General features: G+C 40.1%; 1 protein-coding gene across 19 annotated transcripts in view; it reads right to left on the bottom strand.

Moving 5' to 3' along the window:
- The window catches only part of SULF1 (sulfatase 1), a 182,014-nt gene that overhangs the window by 44,401 nt on the left and 118,986 nt on the right, over positions 1-18,627 (bottom strand). For 16 of the 19 annotated variants that reach the window (XM_085573861.1, XM_085573858.1, XM_085573862.1 and 13 more), the window contains 3 exons: positions 18,387-18,620; positions 12,799-13,038; positions 329-480 (listed from right to left, as the gene is read on the bottom strand). In XM_085573861.1, the coding sequence (XP_085429987.1) occupies positions 329-480; positions 12,799-13,038; positions 18,387-18,558 (564 nt within the window). In that variant the 5' untranslated portion in view covers positions 18,559-18,620. The remainder of the gene's footprint in view (positions 1-328; positions 481-12,798; positions 13,039-18,386; positions 18,621-18,627) is intronic. The other 3 variants (XM_085573870.1, XM_085573868.1, XM_085573869.1) reach the window with 1 other exon arrangement.

Here is an 18,627-nt window from a genome sequence, read left to right as displayed (position 1 = left end):
CAAACTTTAAAGTTCAGTAGCGCAAGGGGCACAATTCTTTTCGGGAAAGGCTTTTATTTACTCTTTGCTTCTGACACCAAAACTTTACATTCTGTCAGGGAGAGGGAGGGAGGAGAGGAAGGAGGGAGGTATCACCAGGCTCCACTGAAGAGCCTTGGGAACATTATTCTGTTGAGTGATTAATATTCTTATGTGGAAATTGATCTGAAAATGACATCTCAATTTCATGGTTGTAGTTGTTTACTTAATTAATTATCTTGTTAATTAATTATCTGAAAGTTATTTTTGTATGGATTAATCATGTGACATTTATGTGTCTGGAAAATACCTTTGCATAATCAAATCCGTGTTTCTCTTTGTTACCATTGCGAGAAATGGTGTAATTATAGAAGCGAGAGTTCTTCACTAATCCAACCCACTCTCTCCACCCAGGAGGGATGTAGCTGCCATTGTATTCATTGAGGTATTTCCCAAAAAAAGCTGTGAAGTAAAAAAAAAAGAACACACACACACGTATGAGGCTTTGCAATCCAAGTCTTTTAGCCTGAGTCAAAAGAACATATGAATGAAGAGAAAATGTGTTAGAATGAGTCAGAGTTGCTTTACCAAAAATCTTCCTTTTATAACTTAGAGGGTTTTGAGATTAAAATAAGTTATTTCCAGACTTTTATGAGAGTTGAAAGCCTTCGTGACTTTATGTTTTATTCTTAATCTTTTGGAATCCAGTGTTCATGTGAAATACTTTCAGGGTTTCTTTTAGAAAGAATATACTCCTCTTGGTTTCCACTTGAATATGAAATAAAAGCTCAGTGCCCAGAGGAAACATCTGAGAAACACCTTGTGGTTTTAAGCAAGTCCTGTGATGTTTCAGAGCTTGGCTTCTGACTTTTTGAAAGTTCAGGCTTGCTATCCTGGCTACATTTGCTGGTTTGATAAAAGGTCTGGGAAGTACAGATCTCTATCCCACTAGGACATGTTCAGGTAGAGCAAGAAGGGATCCCCACCCTGCTTTGTTGCCACATCATCTCCAAGGCAAAACCTACAAAGAGGCAAAGACTTGGAGGTCAAAATCCTCTACCTGGCTTGCCAAACTCCATTTATGTTTTCCCATTACCTCAAGGTTACAAGTCAGAACCCACTCAGACTGAAAATTTCAGCCTTTGCTGTAGGTTTATAGGTGCTCCTGCCAATTCATCTGCAAAGAAGTGGGAAGAAAAGCAATCTCACAATGCAGTGGGCTCCCAGCTCTTTGGGAGTTGTGAATTGCCTGTGGCAAAGATACACAGACACCAAAAGCCAGCCAGCTGCCCTTGGAAGGGAGCATTAATACTGGCATAGGACCCTGGCAAATGCAGCCACGTTGCTTCTAGGGAGAGAGGGGTATGGGAGGTCTTTAGCTGCTTGTGTATGTTCTGTGACCTGGATCAAATAGTCAGTTTGGATGGGTCCATTCTGCTTTTCCACTGCCTGGGAACTGCAGTGACAAGACACCTGATCAGGTTTGCCATGTGGGTTTTTTGGGATTGATTACCTCCAATTCAGTCCCAGTGACCTACTGGGGTGTCTCAGTATCTTCACTGTTTCCCTTTCTAATTTTCTTGAGGTTTACAAGCCCCTGGAGGGCCACCTGTGCCAGCAGTTCTGCTGCTTGTGTCCCCAAGCAGTATGCACACAGGTACTCCTGGTGCTCACAAAATCAGACACCATGGCAGAGGAGGGAATAACAGAGACCTCTCCCTTTCCAGGGACAGAGCTCTTTATAGCTGTCCCTGCACCCCTCACAGTGCCCAGCCCTGTCCTTGCTGCCAGCCCCAACTCAGCAGTCAGGCTTGTCTGCAAAGAGCTGCTGCCCAGAGATGCTGTCCCTCAGCTGGGCAGTGGGACATACCTTGAATCCCTGTGCTTGTTTCCTACTAGGAAATGAAGTCACATTGGAAAGCCTCACATGCAACCTAGACACATGCAATCTAACCAAAAAAAGCACATTTGTGGAAGGCTCAAATAATTCAGATCTGATTGATGTGGGCATGGTGAACATCTTGGGAAAACTGGTGGAAAAATCAAAATGTTAATAATTAAGACTTGTCTGAGGCAATATAAATATGATGCAATTCAATCAGGGAACTGCCAAATGCCAAATGTAACCAGAGATTACAGTCATATATATAATGTTACTTTCCTATACCACGTGGAATGTGACATATAAACAAGTCCTACAGACATTAGACGGGGCTTCCAGCTCTTCTTCCCACAGCCACCAAGAAAGCAATCCAACCTGTCTCCTTTTTTATCCTGAGGCCTACCAGAAATCAAGAACTGTGAGGTGAAGAGAGTGACAGTGGGCAGGGAATGCGTGCCCAGCACTGTTGTCTCCTGGACTGGAAACCATACCTCTCATCTAAGGCAGCCAAACTGGTTTAAACTCTCAGCCAGATATCATTGGAAAGTATATGGGTAAAGGGTGAAATTCAGTGAGAAGGGAAACCAAGGAAAAAGGAGAAGGGGAAGAGAAGACAGAGAGAGACAACAGTGAAGAAAAATATGGGAAAGTGATGTAACAGAGAGAGCCGAGCAAAACTAAGGGCAGTCTGTGGTTACAGGGGAAATCTGAGGTCAGCCCTTCTGAGTGCCATCCCAGGTCTACCAGCAGCTGCTGTACGATTTTGGGGAACCTTTGTGTCCTGTGCTCATGAGTAAAGGGCTCTATTACCAACCTGTCTGTCACAAATAGAGGTTTTCAAATTGTGAAATGGAAGCTATAACAATTTATCATATAGGATGGTTTGAACTCCCCATGTATTATAAAATTGACTCACTTGGAGACCTGGACTCTGCTATTTACAGTCTTGCCAGACTTTAATCATTAGTGGTGATAGTTTCCATGCTATCTGACTCAGGCTGTATGGAACCTTTTAGCCAAACAGTTCAGTAATTTCCAAGAAAAAGACTGGGAAAAAGAAATGGGTTCACTCATTTAAAAATAATTGTCAAACTTTTCTATAAGAAGTTCTAGTGTCTTGATGTAGGATTTGATGTAGGACCTTTATAAACAACAGAGGTGACTATGAAAATCTGTCTCAAAATGACCAAGCTCAGAAAAACTGTAGCACACAGATGATTACTCCACCTTCTCACTTTAACATCACAATGGAGTGCTCCTTTATGGATTTGAGAACGTTCCCCAAATTTAATTTTTGGCATTAAAACAAAAAGCCATCAGTTTCCCTTACTCCTGACTCTTTTTTGATATTCATTACCTGAGAGAAAGCCACCAGCATAAAATGAAGAGATGAAATGACCTGGGGCATAAGGATGAGAATAGATAAACTGAATTTGAAAATAAAGGATAGCTTGGAGCTGGGGAGGGCCAATTAATCTTGGAGTTTCCTTGCTTTAAATTACTTAATTTTCTAACTTTAATAATGTTTTGCGGGATACCTTTTGGCCCACTGAACCCCATATTTCAGTTCATATTATGAGACCTCAGACTGACAGCCTGAACCATTCACCTTTGTGTTTGCAATGATTCAGTATTTTATCATAAAAATAATCTCAGTGCTGTCAAATTTTAAGCAGCTCCCTGAGTGACAGTTTGCAGAAATAGATGTTTCTCCATGTTGCTGTGTAAAGCAATTCCCATGTCAAATGTGTAGCAAAGACCTGAATACTAGAAGAAACGGTGGCTGTGACAATGGATCATATTTGCCAAAATGCTTTAACCAAAAATGGTTTATTGGTCATAAGCTCAAGAGGATATGAGTAATTAGACAGATGAAGGGAAAAGCCAGGCTTTTACTGAAACAGAAGCGTTCAGTCTTTGCACCATGTGGTATTTTGAGTACTACTGAGAATAGGACAGGGCCAGTGAGTCAGAACTGGGGCCCAGTACCAGCAGTTAAGTGTCTGGCCCTTCAGGCTCTGAATGAAGAAAAGTGCCAGTGTAAAAGGAAAGCACAGGAGTGTCCCTGGGACTAATTACAATCACTAAGTAATCACCATGGGTATCCTAGTTGTTTTTTGTTTAACCAGAGGATTGTTAACAAGTAAAGCACTATGGAGTATGTCTAAGAACTGCCCAGGAACTGACATTGTGATGTGCAGATGTTTTTGCTGGGTCTTCATATGCTTGGCTTGTAGAGTCAACCCCCATCTTCAACTTAGCTGTAGCCCAACACTTGCTGAATTGCCCAAGTCTGAGAACTGACTGGGAAGCCTCAGCTTCAGAAGCCGCTTGTACTCAGCAGTTTAGATTTAGGAAGGGTTTAGGAAGCCATTTCTGCTTGCAATTAGTAAAATGGAGATTATGACTCAGTGGGTAAAAGCCTCATTAAAAAGTAATGCCATTTCAAGGGACATCTTTTCATTATTATGTGTAATGGCCCCCATAGGGATAGCAGCAAAGATAAATGCTTACTTTTGCATTTTAATAAGACAATTTTTATCTGCATTCTGGCAGTTTTGCTAACTATTCCCAGGACACATTGTTATTTTCTAATCACATGTAGTGTAGCTTTGAATATCAGAATAATTGTATTCTGTATTAGTATGTTCAATTATGTTTATGTAAACAACAACACATGGCATGGTGGACAGTTTTACAGACATCTGTGTGTCTCTGGAGGGGCTGAAGAATATATATGTCTGGTACCTGACATGAACAGATGCCTTAAGACAGTTTTGTTTTCCCTTTTACAGTTAGCTAATGATTTCTGTACGGGACTGAGAAATTCAGAGGGTTGCAAAGGGTGCAAGACAAATATAATTTTATCCAGGAGCTCTCTAATACTTACAGCTGACTGTGATTCAAATTCTCATAATTCCCAGGACTTCTTTTTCTAGCACTTTTTTCTAGCAATTATGACTAATGTTTACAGTGTTACACAATAGAGTTAGTCCTCTGACTCCTGTCAGCATTAGTGGATTAGTGCACAGGTGAGCTGGGCTACATCTACTAGTGAGACATCTCTGCACTTCCATGGATCAAAGGACATATATCATGTTCTACACCCTTGTTATTTGTTGAGACTTATGGGAATGTTTCCAAGTTAAAACAAATGCAAACCTTTAAAAACCCACACTGCAAAAAGGTTTAGTCACTGTAACCCAGACAAGAGCTTTAAGTAGACAGCCACTTCCTTTAACAAAGTCAGGAAACCATTTACAGGAGTTGCAAGGCACTGTTTATATGACATTTCAGGACTCAAACACAGTGATTCTATGCTTCTGTGGACAGAACCCAATATAATTTCAGCTTCTGAATCATTCCAGTAAATTCCTCCTTGCTTTCTTCCCATTATGCCAGCCATAGATTCAAACCCTGGAAGTTTGATTTTTCCTCTTTGTTGAAAAATTGCAGAGGATTAGTGTATCACATCACTGGAGTGTAGAAAGCCAGCTCAGTATGCCAGCACTGCCTAGGAAATGAAATAAGCATTGTCCCAAAAAATATGATGAGGAAACTGAGGCACTAAGAGGTTAACCTCAGCTACACCCAAGTCATGCAGGAAGCCTGTGGCATTGCCAAGAATATAATTCAGATTACACGGTTCCCAGTCTTGTAACTCAAACATGGTAGAAAACCCCAGGTTTTTTACTTTTTCTCCAGCTTTGTGGGTCTTTCCCAGTTGCTGCCAGGTTTACCACTGCAACCAAAAAGATCATCAAGGATTTTGTAACTTTTTGCAGTTGCAAAAGGCATTAGCCTATAACTTGATATAGCAATTGTTAGCCTGCGTGATGTCTTTAACAAAGCCTGTATTATGGGCCAAGCTGGTAGCACTTTCCAATATTGATGTTGTCTGACACTTCTCATTATAAGACCCTGTTTTCAGCTGCTTCTAACTCTCTTATACTTGGACTTAAATTTTCCACACTGGATGTCTGCCTCAGGCTGAATTTTTTGAAACTTTTTAGCCCAAACAGTAGCCATCTTTGAGAACCACAGCAATGGAAAAGAAATTAGGCTTAACATCTGAAAAAAATTATGTAAGATTTCATTTGATAGTACTTACATGCTCTGCACTGAGAGCAGGAGCTCTGTGAAAGACATGATGGTCTCTCTGCCAAGGAGGCATCTATTAGAATCCTTTGAATAAAACCCTGTAATTTGCATGTGCTGGAGATCTGGACACCTCAGGACATTTATTCCCTGTCCACCTGTGAATGGTGTCAGTAGGAGGGAGAAAGTTGATTGAAATGCAGAGGGCAGGAGGTGACCCGATAAGGACAAGCAGTCTGGGGAATGGCAGGAAATCCAGCAAAGGAATGGGGCGGGGGAAGAAGCAGTGGGGGCTTGGGGCCCCAGGACTGGGAATGTCAACCAAGAACTGGGACAATGAGTGCAGAAAGGAGAAAGAAGCTGATTGACAAGCCGGGTGGGAGAAACAGATTTGCTGATCAGGCTGGAAAAGGAGATCGTTAATGGTAAGCAGTGGGAACAGGACATGTCTGTCAAGAACTGACTGGACTTGAGAGAGGAGGGAGGAAGAGAGGGAGAGAGGGAGGGAGGGAATGACTTGAGGACAGAGAAGCATAGGGACAAAGCTCAGAGCAGAGGCCAAAGTGATGTCTTGCAGGGCAAGAAAACTGAGGAGTGGACACTGCACTGCCTAAGGTGGGTAGGATGGAGGGAGTCAGAAGTCCTTTTGGTCAGAGTGGAGGACACAGTAATGTCTGAAAGGACTCTTGAGTCTTACTGGCTCCTGCCTTTCATAAGACATCTAGAAACGTACAGCAGCGTGCCCAGCCCTATGTATGTTATAAAACCCCACTTTGCTTAGTTTCTCAGCAAGTGAGCAGTGGCATGGGGAAGATGGAATATGAAACCCTGATCCTTGCTGATGTGGAGGCCAGCACTGTGTCCTTTGATAGAACTAGTCTATCTTTTCAAATGGAGGAAATATCATCCTCCATAAAGTGGTATGCTGTTATGTAGTCAAGGACTATAATTTGGCCATGTGAACAAGAGATGAAATGGTTGCATAGAAAATGTTCTACCCAGATTTTCCTAAATTAAGCACTTGAATATATAAACTTGTTAAAAGTCTTTTAGTGTATGGTTTTCTGTGTGATATTTGATAGCATAGAATTCTGCTTTAAGCATAAGTAGGCAGATATACTGTGGTATTTGATGAAGTCCTGGACAGAAACCAAAAAAGTTTCACTTCACATGATACCATAGAACTAGAAAATCCTGCATGTTATTCTTTTGGCCTTTTTCTTCTTCTACATTTCACTTTCTGTGGACTATGTGCATACATTCACCACATTGCACTTTCATTTATACATTTTTTCATAGACAGAAAGTGCAAATTATTCTGAAAACCTAGACATATTTTTAATTATTTAAAATATTTGCAGATTAAATTATGTTTGATGCTTCCCAGAATATTTCATACCAATTAAGAAAGAGCCTGAAAACTCAGAGTTCTCTCTTTCCTTCTTTTCACTTTAGAAATAATCTGAAAACCAGGATTTATTCTCTGCTCGCTCATTCCCACCTCTGTATCATATTGTGCCACCCTCTCTGCTTTGAAAGGGTGCATGAGGTAGGATACAAATTAGGTCACTGAAATGATGCAGATTAAAAATAGCAAGTGCTGGCAGTGATTTGTACTGCAAGACTGTGAACAGGAAACATACTGGCTTTGCCTCCAGAGGAAATTTATTGTCTGCCTACACCTTCAGGAGGCATAGCTTTTGCTCTCTTTATGAAAGATTAACATGTCCCTGTGTGTCAGAAGGGAATGGTGCACAGTTTAAATACTCCTTAACTTTCAGCTTCCTGTCATCTCAGTGCTTTATCAGTTCCTTGTTCATTACACGAAGAAATGTACCCATAAGTGACAGATGTCAATGGGCACACTGATATGTGCTGTTGAACACATTAGCCAGTTGTCAACTAAGTGACCATTTCTGCTCATCACTGCACAGAAGTCTGTGACTAATGTCAAAACATGCCACATAGGGGCATCTTGGTGTCACTTCTTGAGTTTGGAATCTTACAAATGAAGGAATTCAGGAATTAACATTTGAGCTGCTTAACTTTGCATGTTACCATTTTTGTCCCACAAATGGCATCAGAACACTCCCATGCATGAATCTTGAGTGTTATTCTAATCAGTTGATACATCTGAGCAAGAAATAAAATACTGGGAAATACATCTTCCCAAAAACAATTCCAAAAAGTACAAGCAAATAATTGCCTAATTTGGTGGTCCTTGTTCTTTCAGGTGGGATTCCATGAAGTTTGGCATGGTGCTGTGAGACTGTCAGCAGCTGCTGAGCCAAGGCAGAGTCCTGCTCCCTCCTGCACAATTACACTGGCTGTGAAGGGCTAAGAGGAGAGAGGATTAGAGAGTAGTAATTCTACAAGGTAACATTAAGCAGAGAGGGTTTAGAGTGCGTAGGTGTGTTAAGTCAGGATAAGAATTTAAAACTTATACTTCTTTTCATACGTGCAAAGGGATGAAACTTCAGCTGGTAAAAATGTAAAATCCTGCAGTATGTAAGGTATGACCCACTACTCAAAAATAAAGTGTTTATTTTATTTATATCTTCTGAATGTTGGCTGTTCTTATGTGATGGTTTGTCTTCTAAAATACCAAGATTATCCTTGGGTGCTGCTCAAATATTAAAATGTAGCACAATTCCCCTTTCCTACTAATGAAGCCAAAGTTTCACTTCTGGGATTTTCCTTTGTGTTTGTGTAGGTGAATGACAGGGGGAACTAGCAACAGCAAAGGGCACATCTGAGAGGCAAGACTATGTGCTGTAGGACTGGAACAGAGCAGTAGGAGATGAAGAAATTATGAGACTGAAAGAACAGCAAATGACCAGCCAATACTTTGGAAAGTACAAAGCAAAATCTCTAACTCCTGCAGTTAGTAAATTTATGAATTAAACTTCTAAATCTAAATATCTGAAGGAATATCTATTGACATAAAAAAACTATGAGATGAAAGAAAACTTCTCAAGCATTTCTCTTAATTTCAAAAAATTTGAAAGTGAGGGACTCTTTCTCCTCTCTAGTGTGGCTGCCTGGATCCTATGTAATTAAAACAAATGTCATCACTGAAACTCTCCAGAGCTGCTTTGTTTTCTCTTTCTACCTCTTTACTGTGTGCCTTCCCTGCTATGTCCTACAAATTCAAATTTAATATTACCAGTTTTGTGGACAATCAAGAAGCTGTGCAATTGGTTCATTGCTGCATTGATATACAGCTTGTGAATAAGGTAAACTGTAAACATTGAAACATCCTTAATAGTTTTGGAAAATTATAATTAGAAGCAAAAGTGATTTCAGTTTGTCACTGTTATTTCTGAATATTGTCTGCCCTGCTACTGCCCAGTATTTTTTCTGTATGCTGCCTGCCTTGCTAGTGTCCAGCACAGTGTCTGCCTATGATTTAGCACTGACATACAAACTTCAAAAAGGGATGTTTCCATGAAATGCAACCTTGCCCTTAGATCACATCAGAGTAGAAGAATAAAACAGAAAAAGGAAAGAAAAAAACATTCTGTCCTTTGCCAGGTTTCCCCAGTGGGCTCTAATTATAATCACAGTTTATTAGAGCACGTTTCAGACCTCACTTTAAAGGGCCTGCTGTGCTTGTGTGGAGTCCTCATGGCTTCAGCACAACTCCCCTCATAACAGTCTGCCCACATGTGATCAATTGCAATAGAGGGGCCTTAGTAAAGGCTGCTGCACGTTTAGACAATGGATGCTTTATAGATATTGAGAAATGGAGCAAACAGAAGTGAGGGCATTATAGAAACACTTTCCCCCCCCCCCCCCCTCCCCCCGTATATTGCCATTGACATGTATTAATTTGATCCTATGCAAAAAATGCATAAATTCTACCAGACTGGAGGTACTGTACATCGTCTCATCCAGACTGAAGCTCTCTGGTCAGGTGTCTTATCAGGACTGCCACTAAACTGTGACTGGCCTGGGTCATTCACTTCTCTTTATGTGTCTCAGTTTCCCATTGAGGAGGTTACTGATTTACTGTCAAAACATGTAGAAATGCACAGGGTAAGTATCTATAACATCTGCAACCTCTCTCCACAGTTTCCTCATTTTCACTCCCAATTATTCTTGTCTCCCAGGTATTTTTGAGTGATTATAATTTTACTAAACTTTCTAGCTGTGAAATGTCGATTATCACTTGGCTAGCAGACTTTTGGTGACTTTTTAATAAGGCAACACTATCCTTGAGAAATGTATTATAAGATCTGCTGTTAATTAAGCTACCACCTCAAAAAATAATTGTGGCTTAATTAGAAGATAGGGTTATCTTACAAGGAGTAAAAAGATAAATCTTTGCAGCCATAGTATTGTAGGATTGAACAAGGTACCTCAGTCAGAATTGGAGATTCATGCAGGTATTTCCATTTGTTTCCATTTTCTACTCTTTTCTGCCCTTTGTTAAAACTCACCTATCCTGACAGTTTTAGGACTGATGTTCTGTTTGCCTGCCTTTGAAAAAGTACTTTTTTCCTGTTCCTTTCCTTTTGACCCCTTTTTCCTTTCTATGTAATAGGGTCAAGTCTGCATTTAGTAAGCATCTCCACATGTCTTCATAACACAAGGCAGTGCAGAAGGTATGCTCTAAGCTGTGTTTACCCTCAGAGGGGCAAAAAAGACTAGTGACAGAAGCTGTTCTGCTTATGTGTGAAGCATTTAGTTGTGCAAAACATAGATGACAAACCAATAGGATGCTGATTTTTTAAGAGCACTAAAGCCAGGTCCCACATGAAGCAGCCATACATCAAGCAGAAAGGATTTCTGAGATGTAAGTCATGAGATAAAGCTTATATTTTAGGTCAAATTCAGCACCTTTTCTAACAGTGTTGGTCAATTCACTCTTCCTTCCTTTTTTCCTCCAAAGCCTTGATGCTGACCCCTACTCAGGCTTAGCAATGCTGTACTCAGATGGCAACTTCATTGAGACCAGCTTCATAGTGACTGAAGTACTATTCAGCTCATATGTCAGAGCCCAAAAAAGTTAAAGATATGTCTGGTTTTGTTTTCAATACAAGAAGCAGAAGTTCTCCAGAACTAGAGATGCAGAGAGACAGAAAAAAGAGAGAACTGTCTGTGGTGAACAAAAGATAGCACAGAGGGAGATAAACTTGAGGCATTGGAGGTAGTAGCTTTAAGATATTTAAGACTAGCAGACAGCACGGAGACATTTGCCAGCTCTGTGTTTTGAAAGCAATCCCTTTTTGTGCCTGAGCTGCGGATAGAAACAAGTTTCTTTGCTGCCAGTTACATTGTAAGGAAGGCAGTTGGCAGGAGATCTGTGCCTCCTTGCTCTGTAAAGGGGAGTCTGTGTAGCTGAATGACACTTCTGGACAAATTGCACTCTGACAACCTCGCACAACTCTGGTACCTTGAGGAAGGGAAGTCAGGCTGGAGCCTAATGTGTCTACAGATTCAATTTTTGGGGATAGGTGATGGAGAAATGAATTGAGTTTTACATCAAGCTGAAGCACAGACGAGAGGAATAAGAAGAGTTCTTTGTAGACAGGAAAGGGATCTCCTGACTACAGAAAACCACCAGGAATTTACAAGAAAACTATCAAATCTTATTGGTGCACAGTAGAACAATCCTTCTTAAAGGCATGTTTCTATTCCTTTTCAGAAAATGCAAATGAAATATCACCCCACAGCAAAGTTTAAATTATACTATTCACCTTGTTTTGCTCCCATGACAGTCCCTCCACTCCTGTGAGGTCCTTGGCACCAGTTCCCAGCCTGGCCCTGACATCTTCTTCCATAACTGCTAACAGCTGTCCACAAACAGGACGCAATACTGACCATAATCACGCCTGGACCTGCCAGTTCAGACCCACAATGCCACTAAAATGCACCTCTTTCACTGTAGGTGTAACTGCCCAGCAGCTTATTTCCCACCTGGGACATGCAAATGTGAAAATATGCTGCTTCACTACCAGTGGGTTTCTTTACCTGGCTGTTACTGCAGATGTGGACCAGCAGGCAGTACTGCCCTACTCTCCATAATATTCAACCTCTGCCCTGCACAGCAAGTTTGGGACAACAGTTGCTTCTGCTGTGGTTTAACCCCAGTCAGCAACTAAGTACCAGTAAGTTGCTTTCTCACTCCTCACCCCCTGCCACAGTGGGATGGGGAGGAGAACAAGAAAGAAGGTAAAATTCATGGCTCGAGAAAAGAACAGTTTAACAATTTAAATAGATGTAATACTAATAGCAATAGCAATAGCAATAGCAATAGCAATAGCAATAGTAATAGTAATAATAATATTTTGGGAAACAACAAAAAGGGAGAGAGAAATAAACACCACAAAAAACTCCCAAACCCCCAGGTAATACAAAATAGAACTGTTCATCACTCATTTACCAAGTTTCTCATCCAACCAGTTTCTAAGCAGCATCCTCTGGCAAGCTTTTCTCCAGTTTGTGTACTGAACATGATGCCTTATGCTATGGAATATCCCACTGGTTGGTTTAGATCAGTTGTTCCAGCTGTGTCTCCTCCCAAATTTTTGTGCCCTTCCAGCTTTCTTTCTTCTCAGCATGAGACACTAAAAGCTTTTGACTTAGTATATGCACTACTTAGCAGAAACTAAAAGCTTTGTTCTGCTATCGAGATCATTCTCATGCTAAATCAAATACACAACACTACAGCATCTCCTAGGAAGGTAATGAACTCCATCACAGCCAAGAGTAGTTTCATTTCAAGCAGTGACTTAAGAGCAATTGCTGAATATGTCATTTTCACTTTAAACCAAGAGCTGTGCTTCATCTCTTACCTGTTCTGTACCCAGTGTTATTGAGATACACTGCAAAGGTACGAGGCTCATGAGTAGCCTGCCATGAGGGAGAAGAGCAGTTTTCGTTGTTGGTGTAAATGTTGTGGTTGTGCACATACTTCCCAGTCAGCATCGAGGAACGAGATGGGCAGCACATGGGGGTAGTTACAAAGGCATTGATGAAAGAGGCTCCTCCATTCTCCATAATCCTCCTGGTTTTATTCATCACTTGCAAAGAACCTGCAATAAGAGGTACTGATCACCACTGTGCCGTAAAAGATAGTTTGAATATATTGGCTGTTATTTTGCTGTTAAAAGTAAAGTGTCAGTGATTATCTTGCCTCTGAACATCAGTGTGCTTGACTCTGTAGCTTTGGTAATTTTAGGAGAAAAGATCACATTTTTACTATACCAACAAAAATACTTTTAAGGATTCCAGAAAGATGATTTTATTTTCCCTCAGACTTCAAAACAAAGTTAAAATATGGACTAATCTAGAAACAGTGTCAAAGCTGTATCAAATTTATAGGTCAATAGTTCTTCAAATGCAGCTGTAGAAAAGCAGTATGCTACACAGACTGAGTATGTCAATATGCCAGTAAAATATGTAAAATACTGAGATTATCAATTAAAATGTTAATACTCTTTCCATTTTATCAGATAACACAAGAAAGAGAGAATAGAGAGAGGAAGGGAGTAAAGGAGGGAGTGAGAGACAGAAGAAGGAAGGAGAGAATTCAGTAGCAATTATTCTAAAGGAAAGTTTCTGTGGACACAAGATCAGCATGTCTGGTTCTGATACTAAAGCACTGTGCTCAAATCAGTTTGCAAAAAAAAAGGCAAAATGCAGCACCTTTCTCAAGAAATTGCATTGATACTGTTGAAAGAACAAAGACATTTTTTGCATCCTTCAAAGCATCTTCATGAACTGCAAGGTGAGACAGGCAGGGCTTGCAGATTTCTGATTGCAAAAAGGCTGAGCAGCCTTGGATAGAGCCTGTCAGTATTTGCTGACAGCTGTCAAAGTTTGTTCTTTATGTTATCCAACAGAGCAGATATTGAAGGGTGGGGGTGAATTGTAGATATGTCAGTATGTGCCTAGGAAACAAATCTGTGAATTGTAGTACTTGCACAATGTTGGTGATAAAAAAGAGTTTCTGGAATTATATTTTTTTTTTTTTTTTTTGCGTCTGACTGTCCTTTACATTTAAATCTGTTGATTCTTCTGATGCAACAATTTTTCTTGATGGTTTTGTTTATGTTGACTGAAAATTAAACTAAAAATGTTCTAAAACAATTGCAAACCTGCCTGTAAAACCATAAAACTCCTAAGGAGACTCAACTTTAGATGTTAGCAGTAAAATCTTAAAAATTATCTTACTAGTTAAAGTTAAGCATACTCTGTTTTGGTTTTAGGCTAATGAGTCAGTGCTGAATATGAAGACTTTTGTGCAAAAATATTGTTAAAAAAAGGGAAGAGGCAGTAGGTTCTTCTGCATTTCATTTAAAATGCCAGGGTCTCTGTCCTTAAGGATACATTTAATACTGTGTATGAAAGTCACCATCACTTTGGACTCAATTTTCATTGCCCTTATTTTCTAAATGCAGAACACCTGCATTTGTGCTTTCCTGAATCCCATGTGCTAGGGATACAAGAAAGAAGAAGAGTAACTGAGAGGTCCCTGAACACAAAAGGTCTCCATTTACATGAGTAGGAGCATTTAACTGAATTGTTAAGTAAAAGACAAATGAGAGATCATCCTCATTCTACATGCTTTTATCTTGGACCTTAGGCTGACTTTTTAGTTTTTGCTTTGTTTTGTTCTGTTCTGATTTCACCAGAGCTTTCCCATTTTTGAAAGGTCACATTTTTTTCCTGAGAACTTGGCTGTAAAGTGCTTTGAGGTGCTCTGATAGAAAGTGGGCTATTCAGGCACCCTAATGCACAGTAACTGCAGCAGAGCTCATCTTCACTTTCCTGCCTCCATGTATTATAAATGAGTAGCTGTTAGAGTGCTTCCTCATTCCTCCAGCTGGTCAGCCCTCTGCTCTTGCAAACCTGCTGTTTATGACTAAGTTTTCCCTCCAGGTATGCACTTACTGACACTGATAATAGATTAAGCCCCTCTGGAAATTCTGGAACAGGCACTTCAAAGCAGGTGAGACGTCCTCATTTGGAAAACAAAACACAAGCAGGAGATAAAAGTTGCTGATATAAGTTATAATCCTTTGCTGTCTGTGAGTCTCCTCACAGCTTGTGTTTTTTACCATCTGGCCCACAGTCTTCAGGGCACACGTGCTCAGGCGCTGTCTGTCAGCAGGACACTCGCGCTCTACATGACGGGCTGGGGAGCACCTGAGGGCAACCAGATAACTGGGAATGGCCACTTTGGACACAGAAGTTAGTGAGTTTTGTCAGACAAGAAGTTCAGTGTCACTTCTCAGTCTATTCTCATACTTCAAGAAATATGTTTGGTAACCAAAGTACCAAGTCTTTAAAATTGCTATGGGGTGGGCATCTCTACAAAGGGATGTCTAGGATCCACCCTGTCTTTATAGGGGTGTATGCAAGGGCCCAGGAAGGTAATGGACTTTTTCAGATCAGCACATATCCCCATTTTTTTGGGTTATGTTTTTTAGTGCACTAGTTCTAGGGAAGATGGAAAGCACACCAGGCAAATTATGCCTTTGATGCATGTAGATGATGCTATGATCTCTTCACCCAGTGCTCTATGCAGTAGCTGGTTTATGTAGATTTCACTCGATGGTGCATTAGGCTGTAAAAAAGGGTTAAAACCACTGTAATTACCAACATACTCAATAGTTTTTACTTCTATGTGACATTATGCAAGATATTTTTTATAGTGAGATTGGGGTGTCATATACTGAGGTACTAATGTGTGCAAATAATAGAGAATTGGGAGGACAGGGGAAGAGATCAAAAGGCAAACAAAATGTTGGACAGAAGAGAATATGGACCTGACCCCAGTGGGAGCTGGGGCCACTGGCCTGAAGCACCACAGCATGCTGTCTGCAAGAGGGAAGAAGTTCTGGGTTCTGGGAGCTTTGCCTTGAGCAAGATGCATTCATTGGGCAGTGAGTCCTCTACCCTCAGGATCTTGGTAGGGGAAAGACAGCGCACAGTGGCATGATTTAAGAAGTAAAATACCATTTGAGCCCAAGTATTTGCTGAATTACTTCAAGAGCTGTGGGCCAGGCTACTTCACACAGCTTAAGCTGAAATCCACTAGCTGATTTAGCTGATCCCCACAAACTGTGGGTCAATTTGTTGGTTTTATCTAATAGAGCGAATGAGACACAACTCTGCTGAATTTCTTTGCACTCAGAATGCAAAACTCAGGGGGATGGTGCAGATCAATAGGAAGATGTGCATACCCCTATGGCTTGAGCACTAACTAAATGCAAATGCCCTGCCTCTTGCAAATTTAATTTGGATGACTCCTCTATATATCAGTTGCACTCAGTCAGATGAATATTTTTGTTCAATGATTATACAAGCTCTGGAGACAAATTCTTCCTTATTGAAGTCTATAATGCACCTTATATGCTTTTATGTTAAAGAATTCATTTAGAATAGCTTTTAGAAATGTTCATGCTGGGAATACAATAGCAAATAATCCATGTTCAGCAACTTTCAGTCTTGTAATTTTTGGATACCAATGCCTAAGTTTTATTCTGTTTGTGGCAGAAAGTGTTACTTCCCACTGACTTTTGAGAAATTTAAGACATTTCTCAGGAATCAATGAAGAGCAAGAGGAAAATTCACACATGGAAAACAGTTTGGCTTTATTTTTCAAATAAGCAGAATGATTTATTAGCAGAAGTGCGAATAATGCAGCACAGTAAATCTTTGGGCTGAATGCTGTTTCCTGTGAAATGATCTATGAAAAGGGGAAACCTGTGTGTTCATTCAAGGCAGTGGGAATGCACACACACCCAGGCTATTGCTCAGCTGCCTGCTAATAGGAGCCAGAGTGCCCTGTGAACATTCAGAGTAGCTTTCAAAGAGAAGAGCTCCACAGTATGAACAAAGTGACTCGCCACATCCTTCCTCCTTTTTCACTGCTCGCAAACCTTCTTGCAAGACTGAGGACAGCAAGTTGGTAACACTGTGTTCAGAGATGTGTGTCTGCTGACCTACCTTCCCCAGTGCCCTGAGTGCCCTGGAGAGAGTAGCTCTTTCAGACCACGGAAAGGAAGACTTGACTTGACCCTTTTAACAAATTTTTTCAGAAAGACTCCATCAAGAAGAAATGTACTCCCATTGTAAGACCTGTATTTTAGACCAAAAATAGCACTGGGAACAGCTATTCATTATGCAGCATGGCTAAACAGAGCAGAGATTTGAAAGAGTGAAAAAGAAAAAAGATAAGAATCACTCAGATCTAAAGGCCTGTGTTTGGAGCTCCGCTGCATAAAAGTGCCAATCCTCAGTCATGAAATATAGTTTATTAATTATCTTTTCAGAACCCTGAAGAACTGTGGAATTATTATTGCATCATGGCAAATACAAAAATGCTAGCAACCAAAGAACTGCATTTAGATACAGACCATATTTTGTCTGCAATCTTCTGTCTGAAAGTATGCGATTTTAGAACAAATGAAGTTTTCTTGAATGAAGCATTTATTTTTCAATGTCATATGGCATTTTGTCTAGAAATTCACTATACTTCCATTAAAAATATGTCTCTCATAAAAAAAAGCTAAGAATGTAAGATTTCATTTCAACTTAATTTGCCATTTTTTCACCTTTTTGATCTCACAACCCAAAATATTTGCTTGGGGGTAACCTAAAATGATCCTTTTTCTCTCCTTGATTTTTCATTTTGGGCAGTGAACCAAAAAATCAGTTATATGCATAACTACCATTAATATCTTTCTAACTTACTTAATGGAAAACATTCAAAGGCCTCCTGGAACATCATCTAAGTGTTTTAACTTTTTCCACCCTAAGAAAAATATGCGAAAATCACTTCTAACTGGTATGTGCTCAGATATTTACTATACTTGTGAACGCAAAACTACCATGCTTTTATACATACAGCATAGTTCTTAAAGCAGATGGATTTTAAACACTTCAGTAATTCAGGTAAATATTAAGATTACTAAATCCTGTAACTAGACCAGTTTGTCTGTGTGGATAAGTATGTCAGATGACATACATCCCTGTGACAAATATGTGGAGATACAGACACCTATACGTATTGAGGGAAATGCTGGCCTCACAAGCCTCCTATTTCTAAATGCTACAAAAAGTCATAGAGTGAGAAAAGATTTTTGATGCAAGTTTTTTACATGTACGTCCTTGCATACATTATTAAATCATTTTGTTGTGCTGATTAAAATTTCCCATGGTGGATTTTGCTAATCATGTATTTCCTAAAGTCTGTAATTAAATGTGGTGAATGCCATTAAATAATACTGTTAATTCATTTTCCAAACTTGTCCCACATTCTGTTACTATTCCAGGACCAGCAACTTCCCTGAATCTAAAGTTCTTTTGGCTTGACATAAACTACTGAAAGACACATGAAAAAATGTAGTAGCAAACAACAATTATTTCTCACCTAGTTCCACATCTTGATCATCTGTGAGTACAAGGATGATATTTGGCCTGATATTTTTTCGCTCCTGCTGCACACGTCCTCTGAACCTTGGGGACTTGATGGTGGAACAGTGACTTGTTAGCATTTCAGTACTGAGCACTGCCAACATGAGTGCAAACCAAGAAGGCTTCATAGTAGTTCCAGTATTTCAATGAAAAGACTGATCCAGAAGTCCCTGAACTCTAGTTTTCAAGACTGTAAA

This window comes from Lonchura striata, chromosome 2 (genome assembly GCF_050655825.1).
Source record: "Lonchura striata isolate lonStrDom1 chromosome 2, ASM5065582v1, whole genome shotgun sequence".
Taxonomy (NCBI): Eukaryota; Metazoa; Chordata; class Aves; order Passeriformes; family Estrildidae; genus Lonchura; species Lonchura striata.
The sequence above is the reverse complement of the archived record's forward strand: the minus strand, read 5'-3'. Positions and strand labels throughout refer to the sequence as shown.